Source organism: Corvus moneduloides, chromosome 14 (assembly GCF_009650955.1).
Source record: "Corvus moneduloides isolate bCorMon1 chromosome 14, bCorMon1.pri, whole genome shotgun sequence".
Lineage (NCBI taxonomy): Eukaryota > Metazoa > Chordata > Aves > Passeriformes > Corvidae > Corvus > Corvus moneduloides.
The window spans coordinates 18,415,950-18,440,566 of record NC_045489.1 but is presented as its reverse complement, the minus strand read 5'-3'; the positions used below and the strand labels follow the sequence as shown (position 1 = coordinate 18,440,566).

General features: G+C 44.8%; 1 protein-coding gene and 1 long non-coding RNA gene across 2 annotated transcripts; one reads left to right on the top strand and one right to left on the bottom strand.

Moving 5' to 3' along the window:
• Positions 1-171: 171 nt before the first annotated feature.
• ZDHHC15 (zinc finger DHHC-type palmitoyltransferase 15) lies at positions 172-20,847 on the bottom strand. The gene is made up of 12 exons (XM_032123509.1): positions 20,700-20,847; positions 17,735-17,761; positions 15,491-15,585; positions 14,702-14,822; positions 13,621-13,690; positions 13,239-13,271; positions 12,045-12,165; positions 10,769-10,901; positions 9,469-9,595; positions 8,786-8,895; positions 7,585-7,667; positions 172-6,602 (listed from the first exon to the last, which is right to left on the bottom strand). Exons 1-11 carry the CDS (start codon positions 20,839-20,841, stop codon positions 7,624-7,626), a joined length of 1,023 nt encoding a protein of 340 aa, XP_031979400.1. The 5' UTR covers positions 20,842-20,847; the 3' UTR covers positions 172-6,602; positions 7,585-7,623.
• On the top strand, positions 13,112-20,398 carry LOC116450777. Its single transcript, XR_004242972.1, has 3 exons — positions 13,112-13,850; positions 14,733-14,887; positions 16,960-20,398. It is a non-coding gene; the product is annotated as an uncharacterized LOC116450777 (long non-coding RNA).
• Positions 20,848-24,617: the final 3,770 nt, after the last annotated feature.

The window sequence follows — 24,617 nt, the reverse complement described above, 5'->3', positions numbered from 1 at the left end:
TGAGATCTGGGCTGCCCCCACCAATGCCAGCATTTAGTGAATCTTTTTGTCACAGATAAAGAACCTTCCCTGTTCCAAGCAGTAATTCCAATTAATTAAAGTTGTGTAACACTTCCAGAAAGGGAATGTTTAGCCTGAGCACAGGAAATAACCATTCACAAATCTAATGAATTAGCCAAAAATGGTTTTAATGCAGTCCTTGCCTGCAGTACAGTATAAACCATAATAAAAAACAACAAAGCAGAACATACAGGATATTCAGCTGTAGAAACCATACAAACACTTGGAAAATGCCAGTGAAACTGCACAGAGCATCAGCATAGTCAGAACACTGGTCCGACAGTAAAAACAAGTATCCAAAGCTTTTGTAAAAACCGATTTGATATCAAAAGTCTCAATGCCAGCAGCAGCAGCATTAAACTCCTGAACACAACACCCCAAAGGTGGGCAGCAATCCCTGTGTGACATTCCTTGGAGAATAATCACTTCCTATTGAATTGGGGGTGAGGGATGTGTGTTAAGCCACCCAGCTGAGTGGCTGCACAGAGCAGTGCTGGCTGGAGCAACTGGCAGCCCCAGGCCACACTGGGTTCCTAAAAAGCAGCTGGATGCAGTTACAAACCACTCCAGTGGGATTGCTGCTGTTTCCCAATTCTGTCAGCTCCATCGGGATGCAATGGGAGCAGTGATCCCGGCCCAGAGGGAGCTCCCAAAGGGAGCCCTCTGACCCACAGCAGCCCCTGCAGTGGGTGTTCTGCTCCAGCCCCAGTTTTCTGCCAGGAAAAGCTCCAGCACGCGAAACCCCCTGGCTTTTCTGGGAGGAAGTTAAACCCTCCTCCTGACATTGACAACACCACAGCTCTGCCATTCTCTGATCCTGAGATTTAGGTCACTTCTATCTTTGAGGGACCCACTTGCACCACAAAGAGCATTTTCAGATGAGGACCAGCCATCCGAGCAGGCAGATTATAAATTTATAAAATAACAAGAGCTTTTCTACTTCCTGTGTTCCTAACCCAAAGCTCCCTGCTCCAACAATGGATGTGGAATCACTCTGGGGTAGCTCTGTTTCGTCAGGCAGTGACTACAGCAGGAAGCTCCTCCATAGTGTAGTTAATTCCAAAGAAGAATGGAGCTAAATCAGAACAGTGGAACAAGAGGTTCCAGCTCCTCACAGCAGCTCTTAGTTACAACCTTGTCCCTCCTTCCTCCCAGGGAAGGTCACCTACACCAGCCCAGCAGTTCCTTACATCAGCAGCATTCCAGATGCTGAGGGAGTTCTCTCCTGGACACATCCTGGAGGCTCCTGGATCCTTCAGAAAAGACAGGGGAGGGGAATAATACACCAACATTTTCAAGAATCCTTTGGGCTTCTGTTTCTTTTACAGAGGGAAGTGCTGAGATGGGCAGCACACACCTTCCCCAGGTTAGAAAGGAGAGGGGGGGGCCAATTTCATTGGGTTCCAGGCTTCCCGTGGGATTTAGTCCAAGGCTTAATTCAAGGAAGTGCTTCAGGCAGTACTGGAACAGCAGGGAAGCCTTCAGGTCAGATACCTGTGTGTTCCATGGGCTGTTTGACACCAGCACTGGATGCAAGCAGGCACTGCTTTTCAAGCACAGCTGGAGTAAGAAGCAGAGATGATCCTTTTGTCCTTTCTGTTGGATTTCTTTTTTTGGTTGTGGATTTTTTCCCCTCTCCTTAATATAACTTCATTTTTTTTTTTTAAGAGTGGCTGTTACCCACTAAAGTTTTACAAATGCTGCTGTAAATCCTAAAATCTTATACAGAAAAAAATAATATTTGAAAGAGCATGCAGGCATGAGCAACTTACAGGCTTGTATTTAAAATGTAAACTTACATTTTATTTCACAAGGTTTACATCCCAAATGGAAGCTGGAGAATGAAGAAATGAGGCTTTTAGGAAAGAGAAAATGCAGGAAGTGGGATCCTGCTCTAAAAGCAAGGCCAGCTGGGCCTGATTATGGGAACCACAAACCAATACCTGACAAACAGCGAGATTAATTACAAATAAAATACGTGGCACAGCTGCATAAAATGACATCTACTCACCTTCACAGTATCCAAAAAACCAGCACAAGCAGCTCAAAGCTGGAAATATTTAACTGTATGTTCAGGAAGAAGAGGGAAGACTCAAAGTGGGATGGAAAAAAGGACAAGAGACTAAAACCCTGCAGCAGTGGGTGTGAGCTCAGTGTTTGTGACCAGGGTAGGGTATGCAGCACTAGGCAGGAAGAGCCCATGGCAGAGCCAGTGCAGGGTCTGACAGACCAGGCTGGGAATGAAAACAGCCCCTCTGCCATGCAAATGCCTTCACTGATCTGTTCAGAACGAGTTTAGGTTTGCAAGTGTTCTGGAACAAAGCAGAAGCTGATAGAATTGGAAAAAATATCAATAAAATTGAGGTATTTTCAAGTACTATGGATCCATTTCAAAAATCTGTACCACAGGAGTCACTGAAATGAAAGTGTGACCCTTTTGAGTTAATTAATTCTGGCTTAATACACAAGGTCAGCAGTGCCTCCTTCACCTGTTAATTAAACCCTTCCACGAGTGCACCAACTCTGCACAGAGTAACTGCTCAGCACACAGTCACTGCTCTGTAGGATGCAGGGGCCCTGAGAACAGCTCAGCACATCACTCTTCATAGCTAAATTCAGGGAAAAAATAGTAATTTTTAAATTTTTTCCCCTTGACATTTTACATTCATATCACATTACAGACTTTATGCATCAAGTTGTGCTTTCAGTCCAGACCAGCATATAGAGCTACAGAGCTGCAGCTGGCGTGGATTTTGCTGAATCCCATTCCTGTTTATCCCAGGAAGCAAACATTCATTGCATAGTGCGATTAGGAAGCTTCCTGATTCTCACCAGTCACTCACCAGTGACTGCACCCCACACACACTGGGTGCAGCCTCCTCAGACGTACAGTACTGCTCCCTGCCTAAAGGAAAACAAGATTATCCTACTCTGAAAACTGTTCCAACTCAGCAAGAGAAACCTGGCAGTGCAGCGAGGGTTGCACAAGCCCTGGTTCCTTGGCCAGGACTGGACTTAGGACTCCTAATTCCACACAGAGGAACATCAATATGATGTTCTGTCTGGGTTTTTGTACCTGAATGTAAGTGGGAAAGAAGGGGGAGAGACGAGGGGGTGGCTGTTAGTGGTCAGTTATTTTAGAGGATGAACGCAGGAGTAGAGCAATAACACTGGAGGCATCACAGTAAAGTCCAACAAAAGTGTTCCCTCCTTTCCAGTGGTGACATCACTTGGGAACGTTGCTCCTAGCTGAGAAAGCTTAGTGTAGATCCAGTGCTAAGCAGAGAAAACAGCCCCTGGATGGGGTCAAGACAGTTCCCTTGCTGCCTCCACACTGCTCCAGGCTGGAGTTCAACACCTTCACAACCCCCCCAGTCACACAACTGACATCAGCATCGGAACCGAGACTCAAACCTTAACAATTCTCCAGGTTCTTTGACTGTAACTGCATTTACAGCACACACCCAGACACTGGCAGTGAACACCACATGGTGCCAATCCCAGTGGGAACACTTTGGCTGCTCCTGGCACACGGAGGGCTCAGAGTGTACCTGGAATGCTGGGACAGCAGCACCGGCAGTGTGAGATACACACAGGATGAACTGGAATCACTGGCCAGCTCCCAGAGCTGCAGTATCCTTGGTGATGGTGGGATGAGTGCCACTCCTGAAATGTTGGGATGGAGGGTGCAGGTAGGGGAGAGGTTTGATACAACAGCCCTTACGGTCAGTGCTGATGGCGGAGAGCCTCTGGATGAGGATCAGGGCATGGAAAACAAAGGAGGTGCTGCAGTGGGTTGTACCCCTGAAAGAGCCATGTGCAGGTTAAAAAAAACTACCACGCACTGGGCTGAATATTCTCTCTTTTGTCACCTGCAGCAGTGACCACAGCAGCCTGAGAAACTTCTGTTTTCCAGTGCATTTACTCAGCATAAACAGGACAAAGGCCGGGGTAACATAAGGATATCACCTTATGTGAGCAGAAGGGAACAAAATGGAGCTGCTCACTCAGACAAGTGGGTTTTTCCCATTTCGTTCTGCCTCATTTTACACAACTTTTGGGTTTGTTTCACATTTCATGAAGCTTTCCAGCGTTTGATGTATGGATATTGATGGGAAGTGGCTCTGAAGCGATAAAACTTTGTATTGTTTCTACCTGGACAAGAGTTTGTTAAAACCACAGGAGGCTGAGCTGCATTGAAGGAAAGGAAAGAGTTGACCATAACTAATTGCAAGGAAAGTGACTGAATAAAAGTTACTTGGAAACATTTAAAACTGTTTCTCAATCTCAGCTGGGTACCTGTGCTATCATAAAGGTATCTGGCTTGGTATCAGAAGACAAAACTGATTTTCTGTACTCCCTAATGAGCAGTGCAGCAGCAGGAGCAGGCAGGGGAGCTCCTGCACAGCTCATGGGCAGCTCTGCTGCTGCTGCCTTGCACAGGAGTAACTCAAATAATGGCAGGGCTGTAACCAGAACCAAACCCAGGAAGGGCACAAGAACCTGCTCAGAAAACTCCTGTAAATCCACACAGCTCTGGAAAAATACACTTCAGCTAACAGAATGAAACAGAAAGTCACCAAATCATCTTCCTGGTTTTATATACAAGGAATTTAAAGTTTTTAAAGGCACAAATAGCACCTCTGTAGGTGCTAAATTCCCGTTGTGTTTAGCTGCCATCATCCTCTCAAGCTCCCCCTCTGGAGCACATTTTGCAAGGAATGAGGTGATTAATTCAGCTGCCACCTTTCATCACACACAGCACAAGGCCCAACACCAGATTTACATTAGAAATGCAGCTTTAGATTGACAGGAAAAACACTTCCAGCACTCAGCAGCCATTTGGTGACAGAGCCACTCAACAGATGGGGCTCAGGTGGCTGAAGCAGGAACATTTTCAGTGTTCAGGGCCACCCTGAGGAGAGACACAAACCCACACAAACCTGGGCCAGCCCACCTTGGCCCCTTCACAACCAAATTCAGCAGTGAGGCATTGCAGAGAGGTCAGCACTGCCTGCTCCACACAAACTGCAGAGGCTGAGAGACAAAATTCCTGCCCACAGGGCACAGATCTACCAGGAGTTAAACACCTGCTCTTAGGGAAGGAATCTCTGCAAGGCTCTCCTGTCTCACAGATTCCCCGTGGCAGCAGCAGCAGAGGAACAGGGGAAAAAGGAGTTTGGCCTGTAGGCAAAGCCCTCATCACCAAACTCACTCATCAGGTCCTTTCTCGTGACACGCACAGCTGCTCCTGTAGTCACTGTCAACACCAGTGGGCTGATAAACAAACACAAAAATGGGATAGAAAACGGTACTAAATGATCTTAGAGGCAGTACACCAATACTTTTAGCATGCACCTAATTCAAACAAGAATGATGGACGGGGCTGAATCATGCAGATTAAATAAAAGGACTCAGGTCTAGAAAAATGTCCCTAATCCAGCCAGCCAAATCTCAGTTCCAGTCCCCAGAACAAAACCAGGGATACGCCTCTTTGACTGTAAATGCAGCAAAACGCAGAAACAAATCTGATCACCTCTTAGTGCAGAAAGCCCTGAAACCAGTCAGTGCACTGAGCTGGGAAGAAGTCTGAACAAATTCAATATATCATTGTGTCTTCAGCATTTTGGGGTTCACCCCACCCCTGTGGAGTGTAAGCTCCAAACACAACTGGTGGAGTTCCAGTGCACATTTCGAATTCTCATCTTCCTTTCTGACTCCATGAACACACAAAGTTCCATCAAACACTGATCCAGGAATGAGTGGGTATTTTAGCCCTAGGAATTAATGCAAACTGGACTGTCTGAAGTTCCCTTTTGCATTTTAGGTACCTGCAAGTAGGATTGGGCAAAGAGCATGATAATCCAAACTCTGAGACAATAACACCCTCCTAAAAAAAGTTTTTTAAAAAAATCTATGGCCACAATATTCTTGAATCTTGATACTGGCAATGTGAGTATTTTATTTTCCTTCACAGCTGCACATGTACATGTGCATGTTCAGCACTTTTGCTTTCAACACTCTTACATTCAACTACCAATTTAGTGCCAGATTTAACTGGGTCTGTCTTGCGTTGAGCTGAACTGACTCAGAATTTGAACACAGAAAATACCACTTGTCAGAGAAGGTTGGAGAATCAGCCTCAAAATAAATAACCATTCCCAAGAATATTATGGCTTGGAAGAATTTCAAGAACTCAAGTCCCTGATGTTTGCAAAATGAAAAGGCCTTTGGAAGTGCACTAGCATCAACATTTTTACCCATTTTGAATAAAAAATATATAGTATTTATAAAATAAAGAGAGCAGGCCAAAGAAGATTGGCCAGAATCACTCTGTAAAATTGTTCTGTTAACTCTGTAACTTAAACTTATAAAGCCTTGGGACATCTGGACAGCAGGATTTCTGGAGAAGCACTCTAGAATGCAGATTCCCATCAGACAATACTTCAGGATGTTTTCTCATCTTGAAGATCCACCTGTTTTCTGCCCCTCGAAACTGAAGTGCTTGCCAAGAGAAGGGATGTTGGCTCCTGAGAGGGAAGCTGAAATTTAAAGAAATAAAAAAGTGCAACTATAGCACTGCTGTGATGAGCGATCAAGGGCTGATCTGGGCTTTGGGAGTGGTTTTAAAGCCATGAAGAATGACTTGCCTGGCCTGGTGGAATGCAGGATGCAGCCCTCACCACTGACAGAAAAACACTCTGGGGAACAAAATGGGCTCCTACAACGTGCCAGAAGCCCACTGACAGCAGTGTGGAGGGGCCCTGTCTGCCAGGGGAGCCAGGCACGGACTGCAGTGCTCTGCCGCACCACAGTTACTGACTGCCTTGGAACAGAGAGGGGCAAATTCCATCTGACAATTCCACCTCCTGCAAGTGGGACAGCAGAGGATGCTCCTGGAATCTCGGTCAGTTACATTCCCCTGGGAAAACAGGACACTGTGTCCTCCTCACTGCCTGCAGTTCCTGTGGCACGACGTGTCCCCTGTTCTCCAAGTCAGAACAGGTGGCAGAGCAGGGAATGTTCTGGAAGCAGCACCTGCCCCAGCCACCATCAGCTGTTGTGGGACCCACCTTTTCCAGGGGGAGAGAAAGCCTGGCGAAGAGAGTGACAGCTGATGTGGCATTACAAGGCACTTCCTTGTATTCCCAGCTGCAGCTTGGCTGCTCTCAGCTTCAGTTTAAGACTGCACCTGCACCGTCCCACACCTCCCATGGATCCCTGCACAGATTTCCCTTCTTGTCACTGCACAAGTCAGTGCAGCAGTCGTTCCTGCCATGTTTTCCAGAGGAGCTGCAGGGTTTGTGTCCTCCCCTCCACACAGAGCTGGTGGCTCTGGTGTGACCTGTGCCAGCAGCAGCTGAGGGCCACTGAGAGCCTCTGCTTCCTTTTAGGGCCCCTTGAACAAGGGATTTTTGGGCAAGCTGGAGAAATATTGTTCTGCTAAAGCCCAAACCTGTCCAAAACCACCCCCACTCCCTGCAGAGCAGTGGTTTTGAGGCAAGTAGAGAAAGAAGCACTCACCTTTCTGATCCAGCTTTACACCACTGTGTTTTCACACTGCTATGTCTCCCTTTCTATGGCAAGGGATGAGGCTTCACCAGAACCTGCCCAATGAAAAACAAAGCAGTTAGAGGTAAATAAATTTGGTTTTCTCACTGAGAATATATTTTTGACTAAGCATGGGACTGCATTTTTAAGGATCATTACAAACAAAAATAGACAACCACTTGAGAGAGAACGGAGCAGCTGTTTTTAAACTGAGATTACTCTATTATTGGCTTTATTTATTTCATAACCAAGTCACAAGCTTTAAAGCCACAAAGACAAATAAAGGTCTTGCAGTTTTAATGGAATATTTCAGGTCTTTCTGGTTTGACATTTTTACTGATTTACTTCTATTGTGTAAGAGAGAATCTGAATATTTCAGTTGAAAGGACCCACAGGGATCATCCAATTCAACTGCCTGGAAATGTCAGTTATTTTATAGGCACTATGAACTGAGAGACTTCATATAAGCTCCAGACCATTATCTGGGGTCTGATCTAGCCAAAAATCACCTCACTGTCAGTGTTTTCATATGGAAGAATTAATTATTTCTTCAGAGAATTTAAAGTTCATAAAAATTGGAAGAAGCTCTGACTCATTCTTAAGTTATTTTAAGCATCATTAAAAATTCACAGGAATGCCATAGTTTGCTATTTTTAAAGCCAAATTTGTTGTTTGTAAAACTCATTTGTGTTACCTTGTAACTACCAAAATGTTTGGAACCAACCAGGGAGAGCAGGTGAATTTACTCTGGTAACGAAGCAGGACAAAGTACAAAGTAGCTTCCTGAATGTATCCCTGCACTCAGGTGTTTGCATGTCTGGTTTCATCCACTTCCAGAGGACAAATATACTTAAAAAATCTAAATATTCTCCTTTTTGCAGGCACCACTTTATGGCCCAAGTAACTGTGCTGCATGCAGCAACACTTACATGCAAATATTCTCAGTTTGAGGCAATTTCAATTTCTCTAACCCTTGAAACACCCTCTCAGTTACAAGTAGAAAGCTGCTAAAAAAAGAAGAAAGAACTGATTCCAAAGTAGAGCTTATTTTCAGTCTGTGCTCATTAATCAAGTCAGAGCTGCCCAGGGACTTAACCAACACAGTTTTTTTATTTGATTAGCCCTTATAATTCATCTGTTGGCCACTGTAGGTCAGGACAACTAATTTCCTTACCCTGAGGCTCTTCATCTATTCCATCCTCCTCCCACTGCTCCTCATTTGTCAGGAGAGGGTTCCGAGCTTCACTCAAGGCTCTCATTGGGAAAAAATGTCCATCCCCCTGGCTGCATGGAAAAAAGCAGAGAGGGACACTGCAAAAACAGCAAGTGACTCTAAAGGATGACAATTTCTCTGCATTTTTTCTGCAAACAAAGTTTTCTGTTGCCACGATTTCCCATGTTTACTTAAAATCATCTTTAAGCTTTGAAAAGTACCATGTTTATCTTTCATTTCAGTTCTCAATTTCTTCAAGGTCTCTGGAATACAAAAGTTGAAACTTATGGCCTGGAATCAAGTAACTTTTAGCAGAAGGTAAATGTGCTAATTGGATCAAGTCATTTGAATACAGAAAAAAAACCTGGAAAAATTAACTTGTGGACAGCTAGAAGTGAGGGGGAAACTAAGGAAAACATTTATGAAAAAGGACCAATTAATAGGTATATAGTTTATCAATTTATCCCACAGATTCTTCAGGGCAGAAATCACACTTCTGTGTTTGAATGACACCCAACAGAAAATGCCCCCACTCTTACCAACAGACACATAAAAATCCCACGTTCCTGTGACCTAAACCTGTACACAAAATGGGATAAACTGTAATTTTATCAGCTTTTAGCACTGACTTGATTATTACTTACCTAGAGGCAATAGGGAGCAACCAGAGCTTTTTTTCTTCTCCAAACACTTGCTGGAGATTCTTCACAAAGCCAAGATTGAATCCATTTTTATCTGGGCCATTTTGAAACACTGGAGCTGAGAAAGCCTCTGCAAACAGAGACAATTTCAGTGGAGAAAAAAAGAAATCAATGGCAAACACTCTGAAACAGGGCTGTGCATCTTGTAGCCATCTAAAGACAACGTGATTTACCAGATTCTAGAGATACAGCACTACAAAGTTTCAAAACAACAGTTTTTCCCATTTTGCAAAGCCTCTAAAGACTTTCCAACCGAAGGCAGGAATTTGGTCGTGCAACTGAACCTAGAGAACAGTCAAACCAACCCACAATGGGTTGTTTCATCCAGAGAATGGAGTTAAAAGATCTTTCACTCTGTGAGACTTGATGAAAATTCAGAGGGTAAAAGTTTCTAGGTAAAAAACTCTGGAGAATGAAGTAGGTTGGTCTTCAATGCACATTCTAGAAGTGGCACTGCGGGTTTAAATCACCTCATTTGTTAATGTTACAATGACCAAGCACTAGGGACAAACAAATGCAAATAAACTCTGGGTTGTGGTGAGGCATAAAATTAAGAGAGAGGAGAAAAACCTTGAGTGTCTTAGGAACAATTTGATCTCCCTTCTCAGCTGCTGCATAGGTCCGATATTTTGGGATAGTTGAGCTTCAGTGCCCCATGAAATGACTTTTGAAGTAAATAACTTGATAAAATCAGAATATTTGCTCACTCTTGATAGCTTCTGTTTTCTTATAAAACTTTATCCAAAAAGCTTTGAAAGTGAACATTTATCTGAGGAAAGGCAAAGAAACTTCTTGGGAAAATGATATTATTTTAGATGATAATGTCTTTGGTTTTACAGTCCCAATTTCTTTGCCTTTATCAGAGAAGGTGGACACGGTGTTTCCCAAGCTCACTAAGCTGGATTGGGATACAGCATAGGAGCATAACAAACCATTTTTCCTGAAAAGCTGCACTCATTTCACAGCAAATACAGTTTTACATATGCATAACATTTTTATAATTGGACTTCTACACTTTAAGGCTCTGGTTTCCCTAACAAAGCTTTTGTCACACCAGCTAATAAATGCAGCTCATTTGCAGTGACAAATTTCTGCAGCTTGTACCAAGATCTTAAATCTTCCTCCCCTCATAAAGCAGCAGGAACATACAAAAATAGAACAAATGCCTTTTTCCTTTTCTTTTTTTCTTCTTACAGCATCTTTGGTGTGTCTTACTGGAAGGAGACAGACACAAGAGCCTCACCTAGAGTGGATCTGTTCCTGCTGACGAGCCAGCAGTGGTAGCCAAACAGAAACATGAGGCTTACAAAGAACATGATTGCCACAAAGAGAAGGAAAAGGATGTGAAATTTGGAACGTCCATTGGTCAGCTCACCCTGGAAAGGAAAGCAACACAGAACAAGTGATAGGAACAAATTAAAGATGGAAGTTCCTTGTACTTAAAGAAAGATAATTTCTAAAACTCCTATTGGGAGTTCTCAAACTTTTATAGACAAAAGTCAACCTTACTATAAAAAGCAAAAAGAGACAAAGGAATGAATGTGGTTCATTTCCCCTCCTGTACCACAGCACAAAGAGCAGGGGGTGTTATTAACTCTTTGTATGGCTCAGAGCCAGCCCACCACAGCTGCCCAGGTGGGCAGGAGGAACACCCTGTCCTCATGGGAAATAAGCAGGCAGCAGCTCTTGAAGCCCTGTTTAAGTTCTGCTGAGTTTCCTGTGCATACATTAAAATTCTGCAGCTTGCTCAAGGTAAGCCCAGAGAACCTGACCTCTGCAGCTATCGGGGAGTGTTAGAACTGAGCACAGAGGGGTGGGGAAAGTTTAAAAGCCAAGTGGGAACTCCCAAGCAGAAGAAAGGCTCCTTTCCCTCTACAGCAGAATAGTCAAGTGCCAGAGGTGCCCAGCAGCAACACAGGCAGGCTCTGGGGACCTCCAGGGCTCAGGGCTGTAGCTTGTTTAGTGTGGGGAACAATTAGTGCACAGCAAAATTACTTAAACACAAACATACAGACTTATTGAGCAGAGGGGACAGAAACTAGAGGCCAAGGGCCAGTGTCTTACTGGAGCTGTCAGCTGCCCTTACTTGCATACAAACGACCAGCAGTAACTGAATAAAAGCCTGCTTTGGTTCACTCTGTTTTTAAATTGAGGAAGGAGGCCTGTGTGGACTAGAAAATGAACAAGGTTTTTTGACCTTTTTTGGTTTTTTCTTCTCAGTAAATATGTACAAATCAATGCCAAACATTGCAAGAGACACCCGTGCAAACACAAGGACAGGGAAGGGATATAACCTCTCTGCCAGAAGCTAATCTGCAGTCTGAAATTCCTGAAGGCTACTTGCTTCTTGCTTTGTGCATTTTGGACATCTAACAGCAGCTGGATTCCCAAAGGGCCCAGGGAAACACCTCCCAGGAAAATGCAGCCCCTCCACTGCCTGGCAGCAGCAAAGCACCGGGAGTCACTAAAGCCCACGAGACTCACAGCAGATGAAAAAGGAACCGGATTTCATGACTTACTGTCCAATACTTAATGAAATACTTGAAGACTGTTGCAGCAATATACAAGCAATACAACAAAGAATAGGCTAAGAACAGTAGAAAGAATTTGTAGTTAGAAAATCCAATGCAGTTATTCACCCTGGAGGACAAAAGCAAAGTTGAAATCAGGATTTGTGCAGCACACAGTGGTTGTAACACAATGAGCACGACCAGTTCTGGGGGGGTTTAAACCCCGTGATCACACAACCGAATTTGCCAACAAGCAGCTCCCCTTAGTGGCCAACAGGGAACAGACCTGAAGGCTCTGCTTTTCACTCAAGCCCTTCCTGTGGGCCAAGCAGAAGCACAGTCCAGATTTTTGGAATTGTTTTAAGGTTGCTACCACAGGTAAATGGGGCACAGAGGCAGGAACTCGTTCCTCCTGTCTGGGTCTTGTCTGCCAAGGCAATCAGATCTGGGACTTCTGTGCTGCTTTATTCATTTGCAGACCTCAGGAGCCACCTCACCACTGCCTGTTTGTTTACACACAGCCCAGTTAACCCCACCTTTGGTTAGAATTTGCCATGCACAGGACAACTCTAGAAAGGAACAAGGGGATGTACAAAAAACCCCTAGTGGCTGTTTGTGTCAGAACTCAGGTTTGGAAAATCCTCTACAATTTTGATCGCTGGGGAGGTTCAGGTAGGGAAATGTTTGTGTTGCTTCTGATTTCTTAAATCTTCCTTTGTTTTTTTTCTTAAAAAAAGGAGGAGTTTAAGAAATTTAGTGGCAGCAATTCTCAAAAGTGTAAAGCTCAATTAATCCATGCACCTTTCTGCACAGACTGTCTCTGACCAGATTGTTCAGAAACAATCCACGTGCAAATGTTACTGAAAGCATCCCAAGTGCAGCTGAAACTCTCAGAGAGCCCAAAGAAAAGGCTAAGCTGGAGTTCCTTTCAAATTTTAATAATAGTTAATGAGTGAATCAGCAGTTGGGGTTTAAATTTTATCAATATAATAGCAATTTTACACATGGGTTATGGAGCAATCATGAATGACTTGTTAAAATATCATTTCAGGCAATTTCAAAGTGCAATTATTTTATAAATTTCCCAAACTAAAGAGATGAATGGCCTAAAATGTGAGAGACATACAGACATGAGAGGCATACAGAAATATATGTAAGTAGCCTTCCCTTTCAGAAAACCACAAACCAGTATCTAGGACATACCATGGACAGTGATGATCCATTTTTAGCACACACCTGCAAAAGGACAAAAAAGAAAAATGGAAAATGTTTATTGGTACTTCATTACCAACTGCAGATCAGTAGTAAAACCTTTGATTTTTGAGAGATTTCTACATGATAGAAGTTTTTTAAGGTACATAAAATTTTAAGATGGAACATTTCTTAGAGTTTGAAGACCAACTAATGTCCTTGGTTCTTGTGTTAGATAAAGAGACATGAACATGATTCCTGCCCTAGAGCACTGCTGGCTGCAGCAGGAGCAGAGACCCTGGGGCACCTTTGAGTAAAAAGGCACATGAAGGAGCAGCCCACTCACAGAACCTCGTGGTGGCTGCACTTGGGTGAAGGACAGCCCATAACTTACATGGCACAAACAGAGCAATGGTGACAACGATCAGGTTTGATCAGCTGGCATCTGTCACAGAACCGAATCCCTGGAATTAGAGACAAATTAACACCAAATAATGGAAAAGTGCTCTTTTTTCATGGGTTAGTTGATCCTGTGCTCATTTCCCAACTATTCTTTCTCCTTCCTCTATCGCTGCAGCAGGTGACTGGGTTTGCAGCTGGTGTTTGCTGCCAGGTCACAATCAGGTAAGCAACACTCAGAATTCTGATGGATACTTGCAGATGGGGCAACAATGGAGAAAGCACAATATCATGGTTTGGATTGGCAGGGACTCTCAAGTTCATCTTTTTCCACCTCCCTGCCATGGGCAGGGACGCCTTCCACTATCGCAGGGTGCTCCAAGCCCCATCCAACCTCACCTTGGACACTTCCAGGGGCAGTCACAGCTTCTCTGGGCACCCTGTGCCAGGGCCTCCCCACCCTCACAGGGAAGGATTTCTTCCTAACCTCTAACCTAAGCTTACTCTAAACCATACAGCTCGAGAGTGACAAACCAAAACTGCACATTTGCTACCACATTTACTCAGACTACCTACTCTTCATTTTGATAATTCTCTATTTATTCCAGTTCTCTACTTCAAAATTCTTCAGCATGCCTGACAGAAATGAGCAGGTCAGAGCCTCCAGTATGAACACAGATTTCTTTAAGCTGTGAAGGGAGTGCAGCAGGCATTTAATCACTGAACATAGTCCAGAAAACTGGTCACAGATGTTCTGCATCTCTAAGCCAGACTGCATTTTAAGTAAAAATTATGACAGATTTGGTTATTCTACTGCTATTTCTAAACACAGACAGCACATGTGGTAACATCTTGCTTCTCAAAGGTAGCACCTGGCACTGCACTGCACGGGAGGGTTCAAGGCTTTTTTTGTTTTCCCTGAGAGCAAAGGCATTCAAATCCTTTGCACAGGAGTTAGTGGGTGCCTGCAGTGGCACGGGGAATGCTGTTGGTCAGCAGGATCCTCTGAGTGCCAGCCTGTGCTGCTGGAGTGCGTGAGGGTGAATTTGGGGCCACGAGCTCCGTGCTGAGCTGACCTCCATTCCCTGTCCTCGTGTACACCGGCAGCTTCCTGGCGATCTCGGCGAGGATCTGCCTCTGCACCTCGGGCCTCTCCTCGTTCTCGTAGCGCTCCTGGTCAGCGTAGGACATGTGGAACTGCAAGCAGAGGCCACGAGAGGAGCAGTTACCCATGGGGAGCAGAGGGAGCATTTCAAACACAGGTGAGTTTGGAAACATTTTTACCTCCTGTTCCTGAGATTAATCTGGTGGGAAAATGTGGTTGTTAAGAAGACACAGGGAGGTAGTGTGTGCTGGAGAGCCAGAATACTGTGAGACATCAATAAGAAATGAAAAAGTGAAATTAAGGCTCATAAAACAACTTATTAGAATTGTTCCTATTGCTGCCTTAGATGATGATCATTACTCACCTTTATAACACATTCAGCACATCTCTAGTGAGCAAGAACCTGTCTCCAAGCCACAGTTTTATATTTTTAAAACTGGCATTAGTTGTTATTTATAAATTTACATTCCTGTAATCAGGATCAGAGCAAGGCTGTGTATATTTGAAGTGCCACACAAATATCAGCCTCATTCTGTTGCTTCAAATATAGTGATTTATTAGTATTTCATAGAGAGATAAAACAAAATGCAATTAAAAAAATTAAATCTACCAATCCAAACAACATATCGAATAATTGGTAGGGAAGAATTATAACACATTTGCCTCTCTGTTCTCCAGATCAACTAGACTGAAGGATTTTTGAGTTCTCTAACATCTCTGCTTTTAGTTTGCAAGGAATGAAAGGTGTTGGGTCTCTTACCTTTTTGCCTGGTTGTATTGGGAGAGTGAAAACAGACTTCCAATATGTCCACACAAAGAGCACAAAGAGAATATGGAATACTACAAGATAGGCCACTAAAAACAAAACAAGAAAAGAAAAAACAGAAACAGAGCAATGACTTCTTAAGCAAAGGTTTCATCCATGATGGGCATTATTCAAATTTTTCACAACAATGTTAAAAAAAAAAAAAGAAAGGAAAAGACAGATGGCCATCCAGTGCCACCCATTATTGCAGTCCAGCTAAACCTTATGGCTCAGGGTCAGCAGCATCCCAGAGCTCAGGGGTGACCAATCTCAGAGCCTCCCCTGCTCCACCTGATCCCATTCTGTGGATGAGAAAGATGCAGCTGTAAGAGAATTGTCCCACAGGGCAGGTGACAACCCTGTATCACTGGGAATGACAGGATTGCTGCCTCTTCCCCATGTCCCAGGCACAGGCCCAGCAGAACTGCCTGGTGCTGAGCAGTGTAAAGGTTAATTTTGCAATGCTCCAGCACCTCCCAGTATTGGGCTTCAGTGGCTACTAAATGCAGCTGGGAAACAGAGTGTGCACTGCCCACTTCTGCACGTTCTTCTTCTGAGAGCAGAGAGAAATAACATGAGCTTTATGTCACCAGAAAAAGCCAGATCTCTTATTAAACGTCTTTTACATTTGCCACGGTTGATGCAATAAAATAAATCAGGAAAAATGCCCTCATATTGAGCAAAATAGGTCTTGTGATTACTGGGGAAGAACTGTAAACTAGCAGACACAACCTTATCATGTGAAACCAGCACATGTCAGAACAGTCTTAGTTCTACATGCAAACCTTACACCAGAGCCTTTGGCATTAGCAGGCATTCCATGGACAGGGAGCCAAAGGAGCTGTCCTTCAGCTCCACAGACTATCTACCATTTCTTTAACACTCAGCTCATGAAGACATTATCAAACAGTTACAAGATAGTTTTATCTAAACACATCATTTAATTGCAATAACAATCTCATTTCTCCCATTTAAGCTTCAAATTCTAGAAACTAAGATTAAAATAACTACTTGGAAAGAGAAATCTAAAATCCAAACACTTCTTAACTATGTCAAAACACTTCTTTTCCTGTGTGAAAATTGGTAAAAAAGGCCAAATTCATCAGTGAGATTTTCTAATGAGATGGCAAATGATGGAACACATCTCACAAGGATGTGATGGACTGTGGGAAGGAGCTGTGAATCACAGCTAAGTCATTCTCATGCTCCAAGCTGGTTGGAGATGTTATCCCTACACTACATGCAGGTGGAGCTCAGCCATTTTTAATTGCTATGGAAGGAGATAAATCTTGCAACAGGTTTAATTTTGTTCATCAAGCAGCCCAGCAGCAAGTTAGAGGAAGCTGACCTGGAGATGCACTAATAGATTAGGCAGCTATTAACTTTCTTCTGCTGAGTAGTCATTAACATCCTGCTTTCTGTAGTTTCTCTGTAGCAATTTCAAACATTAGAAGTGCTCTATAGGGGAAAGAGAATTTACTGGATACAGCAATCTGAAGGATCTGTAAATGTCAGCTGGCACTGCTCTTCATGGAACAACTTACACTACACCTACTTCTGTCCTTCATAACCCCAGAAGAAGAAAGTCACCGAGAGAACACTTGGATTAGCCAAAAGCATCCAAAGCTCCTCCAGGAAAGAAGGGGAAGAACGTTACAACAGCCACTGACTCCTTATTCCTCCAACATGGCCATCGTCTTCACCAACACACCGGTCATTGAGCAATCCTACTGTGTTATGACTCAACTTCTGTTAGTGGGCACCAGAACTGAGAAAAAAACTTTATCAAAAATAGCTTTCACTGAAAGATCAAATGGAACAGCAAAAAAAACCAAGTGGGCTGCAGATGGGAACTAGTATTTTCTGTTTGGCTTGTAAAATCGGCTCTGGAACTGTGTAAGGGAAAGGGAGAAGAGGCGTGTGGGTGTGCACAGACACACAGAGCTTTCCCTGAAGACTCAGAGGATCAAAGCTTTTCCATGTTCTGCCCATACTGTGACTAAACAGGGCATTTCTCGATGCACCCAGAAGGTGCAGCATGCTGTGTATCCTCAGGAGGGTGCAATTACAGGAAAAAAACACTGAAAGAGGATGCACCTTTAAAAAATTAACAGCAAATATTTCTGGTATTTCACCCAGAACATTTGTGAATCCTTTTACACAAGGATTGAATGTCAAATAATAAATTATCACACGTACCTTTTTCCACAGGGTTGCTCACAGTCACTGGAAAAGAAAAAAAAAACATGTGTCCAGAAAGCAAATAGGAATCCCAGAGAAGTTTGTGACAAATAACATTTCTATGTGAAATAACAGCCATTTTAGGAAAAAACCTTCAAATTCAAGAGGCAAAGAGAGAACCCACAGTTCAGCATCAAATCAAAAGCATCCGTAACAACTCTTCTTCACTCACGCACACCCCCACAGCAAGATGTTCAGTAACTGTTGCTTGTGCTGTATTTTGTGCTGTATTTCTATATATTCTGTATATTTTGCATTAGAAATACGACACAACCAATCCTCTGGTGACAGTGATAAGATCACCAGGGCTCCTCTAGCACCTGTCCAAGATTTATCCCTCTGCATTTACCACATACTCAAGGCTGCTTTCTACTCCAGGTTGTCTTGACCCTCCACTGTAAGCACTGTCCCAAAGCATTTCTGCATCAGAATAATTAAGAAGTCATAAATTTCTCAGCTTTGGCCAAGTCAGCAACTGCAATGACTCCATTGTTTTTACACTTCCTACCAGCAGAAATTTTACAACGCCTTCTTGCTTCACCAAAATGAGAGAAAAGCCCCTACTAACAGAAGCCCTTTGAGCAACCAGCAAAAGGTACATTGTTCAATGTCTGCTTGTAATGACTATTTGAAAATCCATCCATTATTTTAAAAGCCAGCATCCAAGTTTAACAGAAGAGACAAGGACAGCTTTCTTGAACTGAAAACAGAGAGTTCTGTGATATTTTGACAGAGCACTGCTTGGAAGACAAAGCTCTGTGACACACAGAAGCGTAGATGAAAAAATAAACTGCATCTTTGCTGTGTCTCTGCCCACTCAATTTCAGGTAAACAAGACTGTTAGGAAATCTTTAGTTTTTCCTTTGCTTTGCTGCCAGTCAAGCAATGATGAGCTTTTCACAAACACTGCCCAGCTCCCTCCTGATCACACCTGCAGCAGGGCCTCGCAAAGGATTTTACTTGAGAAAAGACCATAAAGACAGATGATATAAAAGGTTCTATGGCAGGAGCACTGCTGTCACTGTGGCAGCAACCACCAGCCAAATGAAAACTGAGGCCTCCTCCTATGACTCACTGGCCACCCCAGCCACTGAGAGCTCAAACCCAGCATCAGGAGGTGCCTCCCAGACATCACCCCCACAGCACTTTCAGTTCTCGGCACAACTGAAGATGCAAACCAAGGTTCCAGACAAAGCATTCACTATTTACATGCTCCCAGCAGCTGAGAAGAGGCAGCCAGCTCAGCAAGCCTTGCTGTGTTAGAAATGTGGAGAGACACAATGTCCTGGGAGATGGTTGGCAAGAAACAGCACAGGCCAACAGTTCATGCTTAAATCCTGAAATAATTCAGTCATTTCAGCTTCTGCAGAGGTAAACTCCTCCACACACAAATAAAAGAGATGAGAGAGAAATGGGGCAAAAAAAAAAGATAGGCAGGTGTGGGCAAATGAATGATTTTAAGCAGTGATTCCAGGCAGCAAGCTGAGCTCCTGCCAGCTGACCCAGCATTTGCAGAGCAGCACAGCCCCAATCCAAACCCCACTCAAATCACCTGAGTCTCCTCTAACAGCTGCACTGAGACCTGGGATCAGCCCGTGTTCAGTATCACTGAATTTACACAGCACATTTCAAAAGACTGACAGCATTCAGGAAAACACTCTACATTTTTTGTCTTGGATGTTCCAATGCCATTGTTCTTAAACTTGGATGTTGTAATGACAGTTCCGTGCACCTCAGAGATATCATTCTATGTGAATTCTTGAAAGAAACAGCCCACAGCCTCAGAGATGGGATAAATGTGACGGAGTGTTTGGGGGCTTTGCCAAGCTGCTGATTAAAACAGACCACAGAAGCTGCATTTCATTCTAGTTCCCATCAAGAGAAAACAACAGGTCTCACTGCATTGCCAACCCTAACACACACCTGATTTATGTTTGTGCAGCACCAGAAGGCAGCTCCTGCCCCAGGAACATCTCAGACTGTCCTTTCTGGGACCTCTGGTTTCCTTTATCTGCCTTACTCTGTCCTGAGGAGCCACATCTCCTCACAATTTCACAAATCCAAGCTTCCAGCTCTTCTCTCCACCAGACCTGCCAACCCTTTTTTTCTAGTAGCACACTCAACCGGAAATAACAAACAGAAGAAAGTTTATAACTTACTATAGAGTTAAATTGCTACATTAAATATACAATTACCAGACAGCATAAAACTTCCTTTTCTAAAAGGCAGTGTTTTCAGTGCTACTGTAATAATTCCACTCCTGAGTGGGATTTCACGTAAACTCTTTCTTTCCTTTACAGACTATAAATATAAAACCATGGTAAGGCAGGGCACAGACTGACGTTTGTTACCGCTTAGCTCATAAATCACATCTGGACGTTATCAAATCACAACAACACTGGCTTTCACTGCGAGATCACTCTCCCAGCCCTCCCAAGCGTCACCTCCCTGCTGACAGGAACACACAAAACAAGGGCTCATGACTAACAAACAGCACCCACAACCCGCACCCAGCCCGGCCGGGTTACAAACCCTGTGGAAAGCAGGGCAGCACGCCCTAAACCCCCTCATTAATCCCGTAATGGCTCGACTCGAAATAAAGTGTTTGTCCCTCTGCACGCATCACTGCCGGGATGGGAGCCTCGGGACACCGGGCGAGCGCGGGGCCCCGCTCACACCGGCGAGACGGGAGGAGGAGGAGAGGATAAGGAGAACGGAAAGGAAGGGGAGAAGGAGAGGAAAAGGAGAGAAAGAGGAGGAGGAGGAGGGGAAGAGGGGAAGAGGGGAAGAGGAGAAGGAGACGGGGAATGGCCCGAAGCCCCCGGCCCGCCTCGCCCCCCGCCCGCAACCCCGCGGGGGCCCCGGCGGTGCCGAGGCGCGGCCCGGGGCGGGCGGGCCCCGCTGGGCGCGGGCGGGCGCTCACCGAGGCAGAGCTCGCAGACGTATCCGTAGTAGGACCAGAGCAGGAGCAGCGCGATGAGCAGCACGGGCAGCCAGGCGAAGGCGCGGCGGCAGCAGCGCAGCCCCCGCCACAGCGCCATCCCGCCGCCCTCAGCGCCGCGCATCGGCGCGCGGCTGCGCGGGCTGGGCCGGAGCCGGCGCGCTCGGCGCTCGGCTGAGCGGCCTGCGTGCAGCAGCGGCGCCCCCTGGCGGGGCGGGCGGGCGGTGCCGCTCGGGGCGGGCGTTTCTGGAGGGAGCTTTTCTCCAAGCACGCTTTTCCCTCAAAACCCGCCCGGTTCTGGGCTTTGTGCTGTCGGCCAGAGGAGGGAGGTGATGCTGCCCGCTCTGCTCAGCCCTATGGGGCACACCTGCGGCGCTGTGTGCAGTTCCGGGCTCCCCACAGTGCAGCACCCGCGCGGGTCCAGCCGGGGCTGCCGCGGTGATGGAGGGGCCGGAGCGTCTCTGAGGGGGAAGGCTGAGGGAGCTGGGGCTGAGCAGCCCTGGGAGGAGACGGCTCGTTAATAAAAGTCTAAAAGGAGGTGTCAGAGGATGGACCAGGCTCTGCTCCGTGGAGACCAGCAATAGACCAGAGGAACGGGCAGAACCGATCCCAGGGAGCTCCCCCTGCACAGGAGGCAGAACTTCTGCCCTGAGCAGTGCCCAGCCCTAAACAGAAACCAGAGAGGCTGTGGAGTCTCCTCCCTGGGGATATTCCAGAGCTGTCTGGACACAGTCCTGTGGCCTGTGCTCGGGGATGGCCCTGCTGGAGCAGGGAGGTGGCCCCACATGGACCCACTGTGGTCCCTCCCATCCTGACCTATCCTGGGGTTCTGTGATCTGGTAGCACTGTCCTGTCCTCTGCACCAACAACAGCTTTGCATTGCTCTCCAAATCCCTAAGTGCACACCTAGGATTATGTAAATATATACACACACAAGTGAATATGTATATAATCACTTATTACTACGGAATATCCATGGGAGGATCAGATTCCAGACAACTCATGGAACAAAATGAGTGTTCCCTCCAGCAGCCTGGGAACATGGCATTTAATGTACAAGAAAGAAAACAAAAAGACCCCCCACACTGCTCCACAAGCCCCTCTGAATTCCTGTAGGAACCTCCTCATTCCCACTCTCAGTGATTTGAGTTACAGCTCCAGGTAATTAACTCCACTCTATCACGTCTGGTAAGGAAATTAGTTTTCTCCTCAAGAGAATGACTTATCTGACAGAATGTTCTTCTGACAAACCCCTGGTGTAAATTGCGATACTTTCTGGTCACCTCTTTGTTCAGCAAGGTTTTTTTCTCCTCAGAATTTGTTCTAAAACTTCCCTTGTTGGGATCACAGTTGGAGCTGTGCTCTCTTTACCCTCTCCTTTTGGGTACAGGCACCATATTTGCCATTCTTCTGCCCAGATCCCCGAATTAAGACATCACCCACAAATCCTCAGACCACACCTGTAACTCCATATTTAGTTCTCTCAATATTTTAAGATGGAAATGATCCCAAGACGTTCAGGAAAGGGATTTAGAACACATACACTCAAAGTTTTGAGGATTTAGGAGAGCAAGATGTGAGTGCCCCTTTGCTTTCTCTCCTTCCCCCACTGCATAAGTGCTGAGAACCAATATTTTTGCCAGCAATACATTTTACAATCAGTAAGATTTAAAAATAACTCTTGTGAGTTAAATCACTCCCTGAAGCAACTCACAGAATCTCCTCTCCTGGGATAGGTGGGATGAAGAGCACATCCATGGGATATTTTTCCTGCGTGTTCATGTAAGGCAGGAAGGCACCTTCCCAACAGACAGCAAAGGAACACGCTAAAAGTGAGCAGACCTCATCAGATAAAGCCTCTGCAAATAAAGTTAAGACTTCTTCTTTTGTTCAACATCCAGTTTTTCTAAGTGCCCTAAGGATTATCTTCAAAATTCTTTGGTTTCATGGGCTTCCAGGGGAGACTTAGTTATAGAAACATGAGCTCATCTGAGGTAAGAGATTCCCAAATACAGCTCTTTAAAACAAAAACAATCAGGTGACCTTCAATCTTGTGATTCTTAGAATGTATTCTTGCACTTGTGGTTCAGCTGGTAGCTCCCCATTTGAAATAGCTGGAGCGAGATAGAAGTGGGATAAGGCACCTCGTGCCCTTTCCAGAAACCAACACTGCAAGCGTTACTCAAAATAAAAATTAAATCAAAAGCTTACCTTCAGCCAATTGCACAAAGTAAAGGAAGTCCTCTCTGGGTGTGCAGCCTCACTGGGCTTCAGAGAAACTGCAACAGCTGCAAGGAAGGTATGGAATTATCCTAAATAATATCCAAATCTTTAAATTTAACCCTGACCATGAGCAGTTTCCTGCTAAGACATAGCTCACACAACTTTAAACTTGTGCAGAGTTCAGGAAGCTGTGATTGCATCTACAGTGTAACTCCACTGTTCAAAACTACTGGCACAGACTGCAGAAAAACACCCAAGTACCAGCAGCTTTAGGGCAATTTAAATAAGGCTCATCATCACTGGTTCTTCTCAAAAAACAAATTGTTGGGTGCTTAAAGAAAGGAAGATGGTGATGACTCACCAGTGGCAGAGACACCCTGGGCATCAGGGAACACATCATCTGCAGTCTGCAGACCAGAGCAAGGCTGACAGCAACTAAGATGGCTCTGGCATTGGTCCAAAACCAGCTAAAAGAAAGCAAGAAATAGTATAAATCAGGAAAGAAATGACAGTTTTTACAACAATTGTAGAAAAAACCCACATCTACCACTTTCACTGAGATACTCTTTCCTGTGAGAAAATGATCTAAAAAATTACTCATGGTAGAAAATGCTCAATTGTCTCAGCCTGTAAAAAAAAAAAAACCCACCAAACTGGAAAATGCAGTTTGTCTCTCCAGTCTTGAACGTGAAACTGGGCCTGGGTTACTGTCTGAATTTTGAAATTATATTCTAACCCAGAAAACCAAAGTTGCACTTTGGTTTGGAAGTTTGCACTTCCGCGCTGTTCATTTCCAAATCTTGCTTGAGCTTGTTACACATGTGAGCCTTGGAGCTGTGGGGAAAGTCAGCTACAACAACTGACTGCAAACTGCAGGGAGCCAAACTTTGGGCAGAGCCAACTTTTCAAACTACTCTGAAGCCAGGGGATGTAAAATAAAGGTGTGACCTAATTGTCAGGCACATTTATATCTGGGTAGGTTACATGTGGTTTTGCTTATCAGTGATAGAGATCCAAGAAGATTTGATAATCCATGAGCTAAAATGGGAACTAAAACCAACCCTGACTGGCTCCTGAGCTCCTGCTGAGCTAAAAAAGCTCGTGAGCCTCAAGGCTGGCCCATTTTCATCCTTTATTGTAGGAAAACACAGCAACCCTCCCTATCTCAATCCTGTCTTGGCCTATCACATACTGTACTTGTAGGTAAGGAGATAAATCTAATCTAAGCTGCTAAATGTAATCGTATCAGATTTGGGCTTTCTACCAAAAGTGCTGCACCCCAGCTCGTGCAGAAGAGCCAGGCAAAGCTTTCCTAGAACATACAGTAAGGATTGGTACCAACCTACGAGCAAGTTGTATTTTTGTTATAAGCATTAAGAACTCTCCGCTATGTGAGATAAGCTGCCACATTTACACATTAACACCTTCCCAGAAACCCCAAGAAAAGCTATTTTTTGTTATTTCTGCAGGACTTTGCAGCTCTGTACTGGGACCCCTGCATTTCACAGGAGTTTGTGCACACCTACAATGGTCCCACCTTTCCTTTATCCACACAACCTGTGGATGCACTGCCTTGCAGTGGAGAAAGTAAATTAAGGAAACTGCTAGAACATACTGATGTAAATCAGCAGAGCTCTAATGAGGCAAGTGGAGCTGTGTTTGAACATTCAGTTTGAA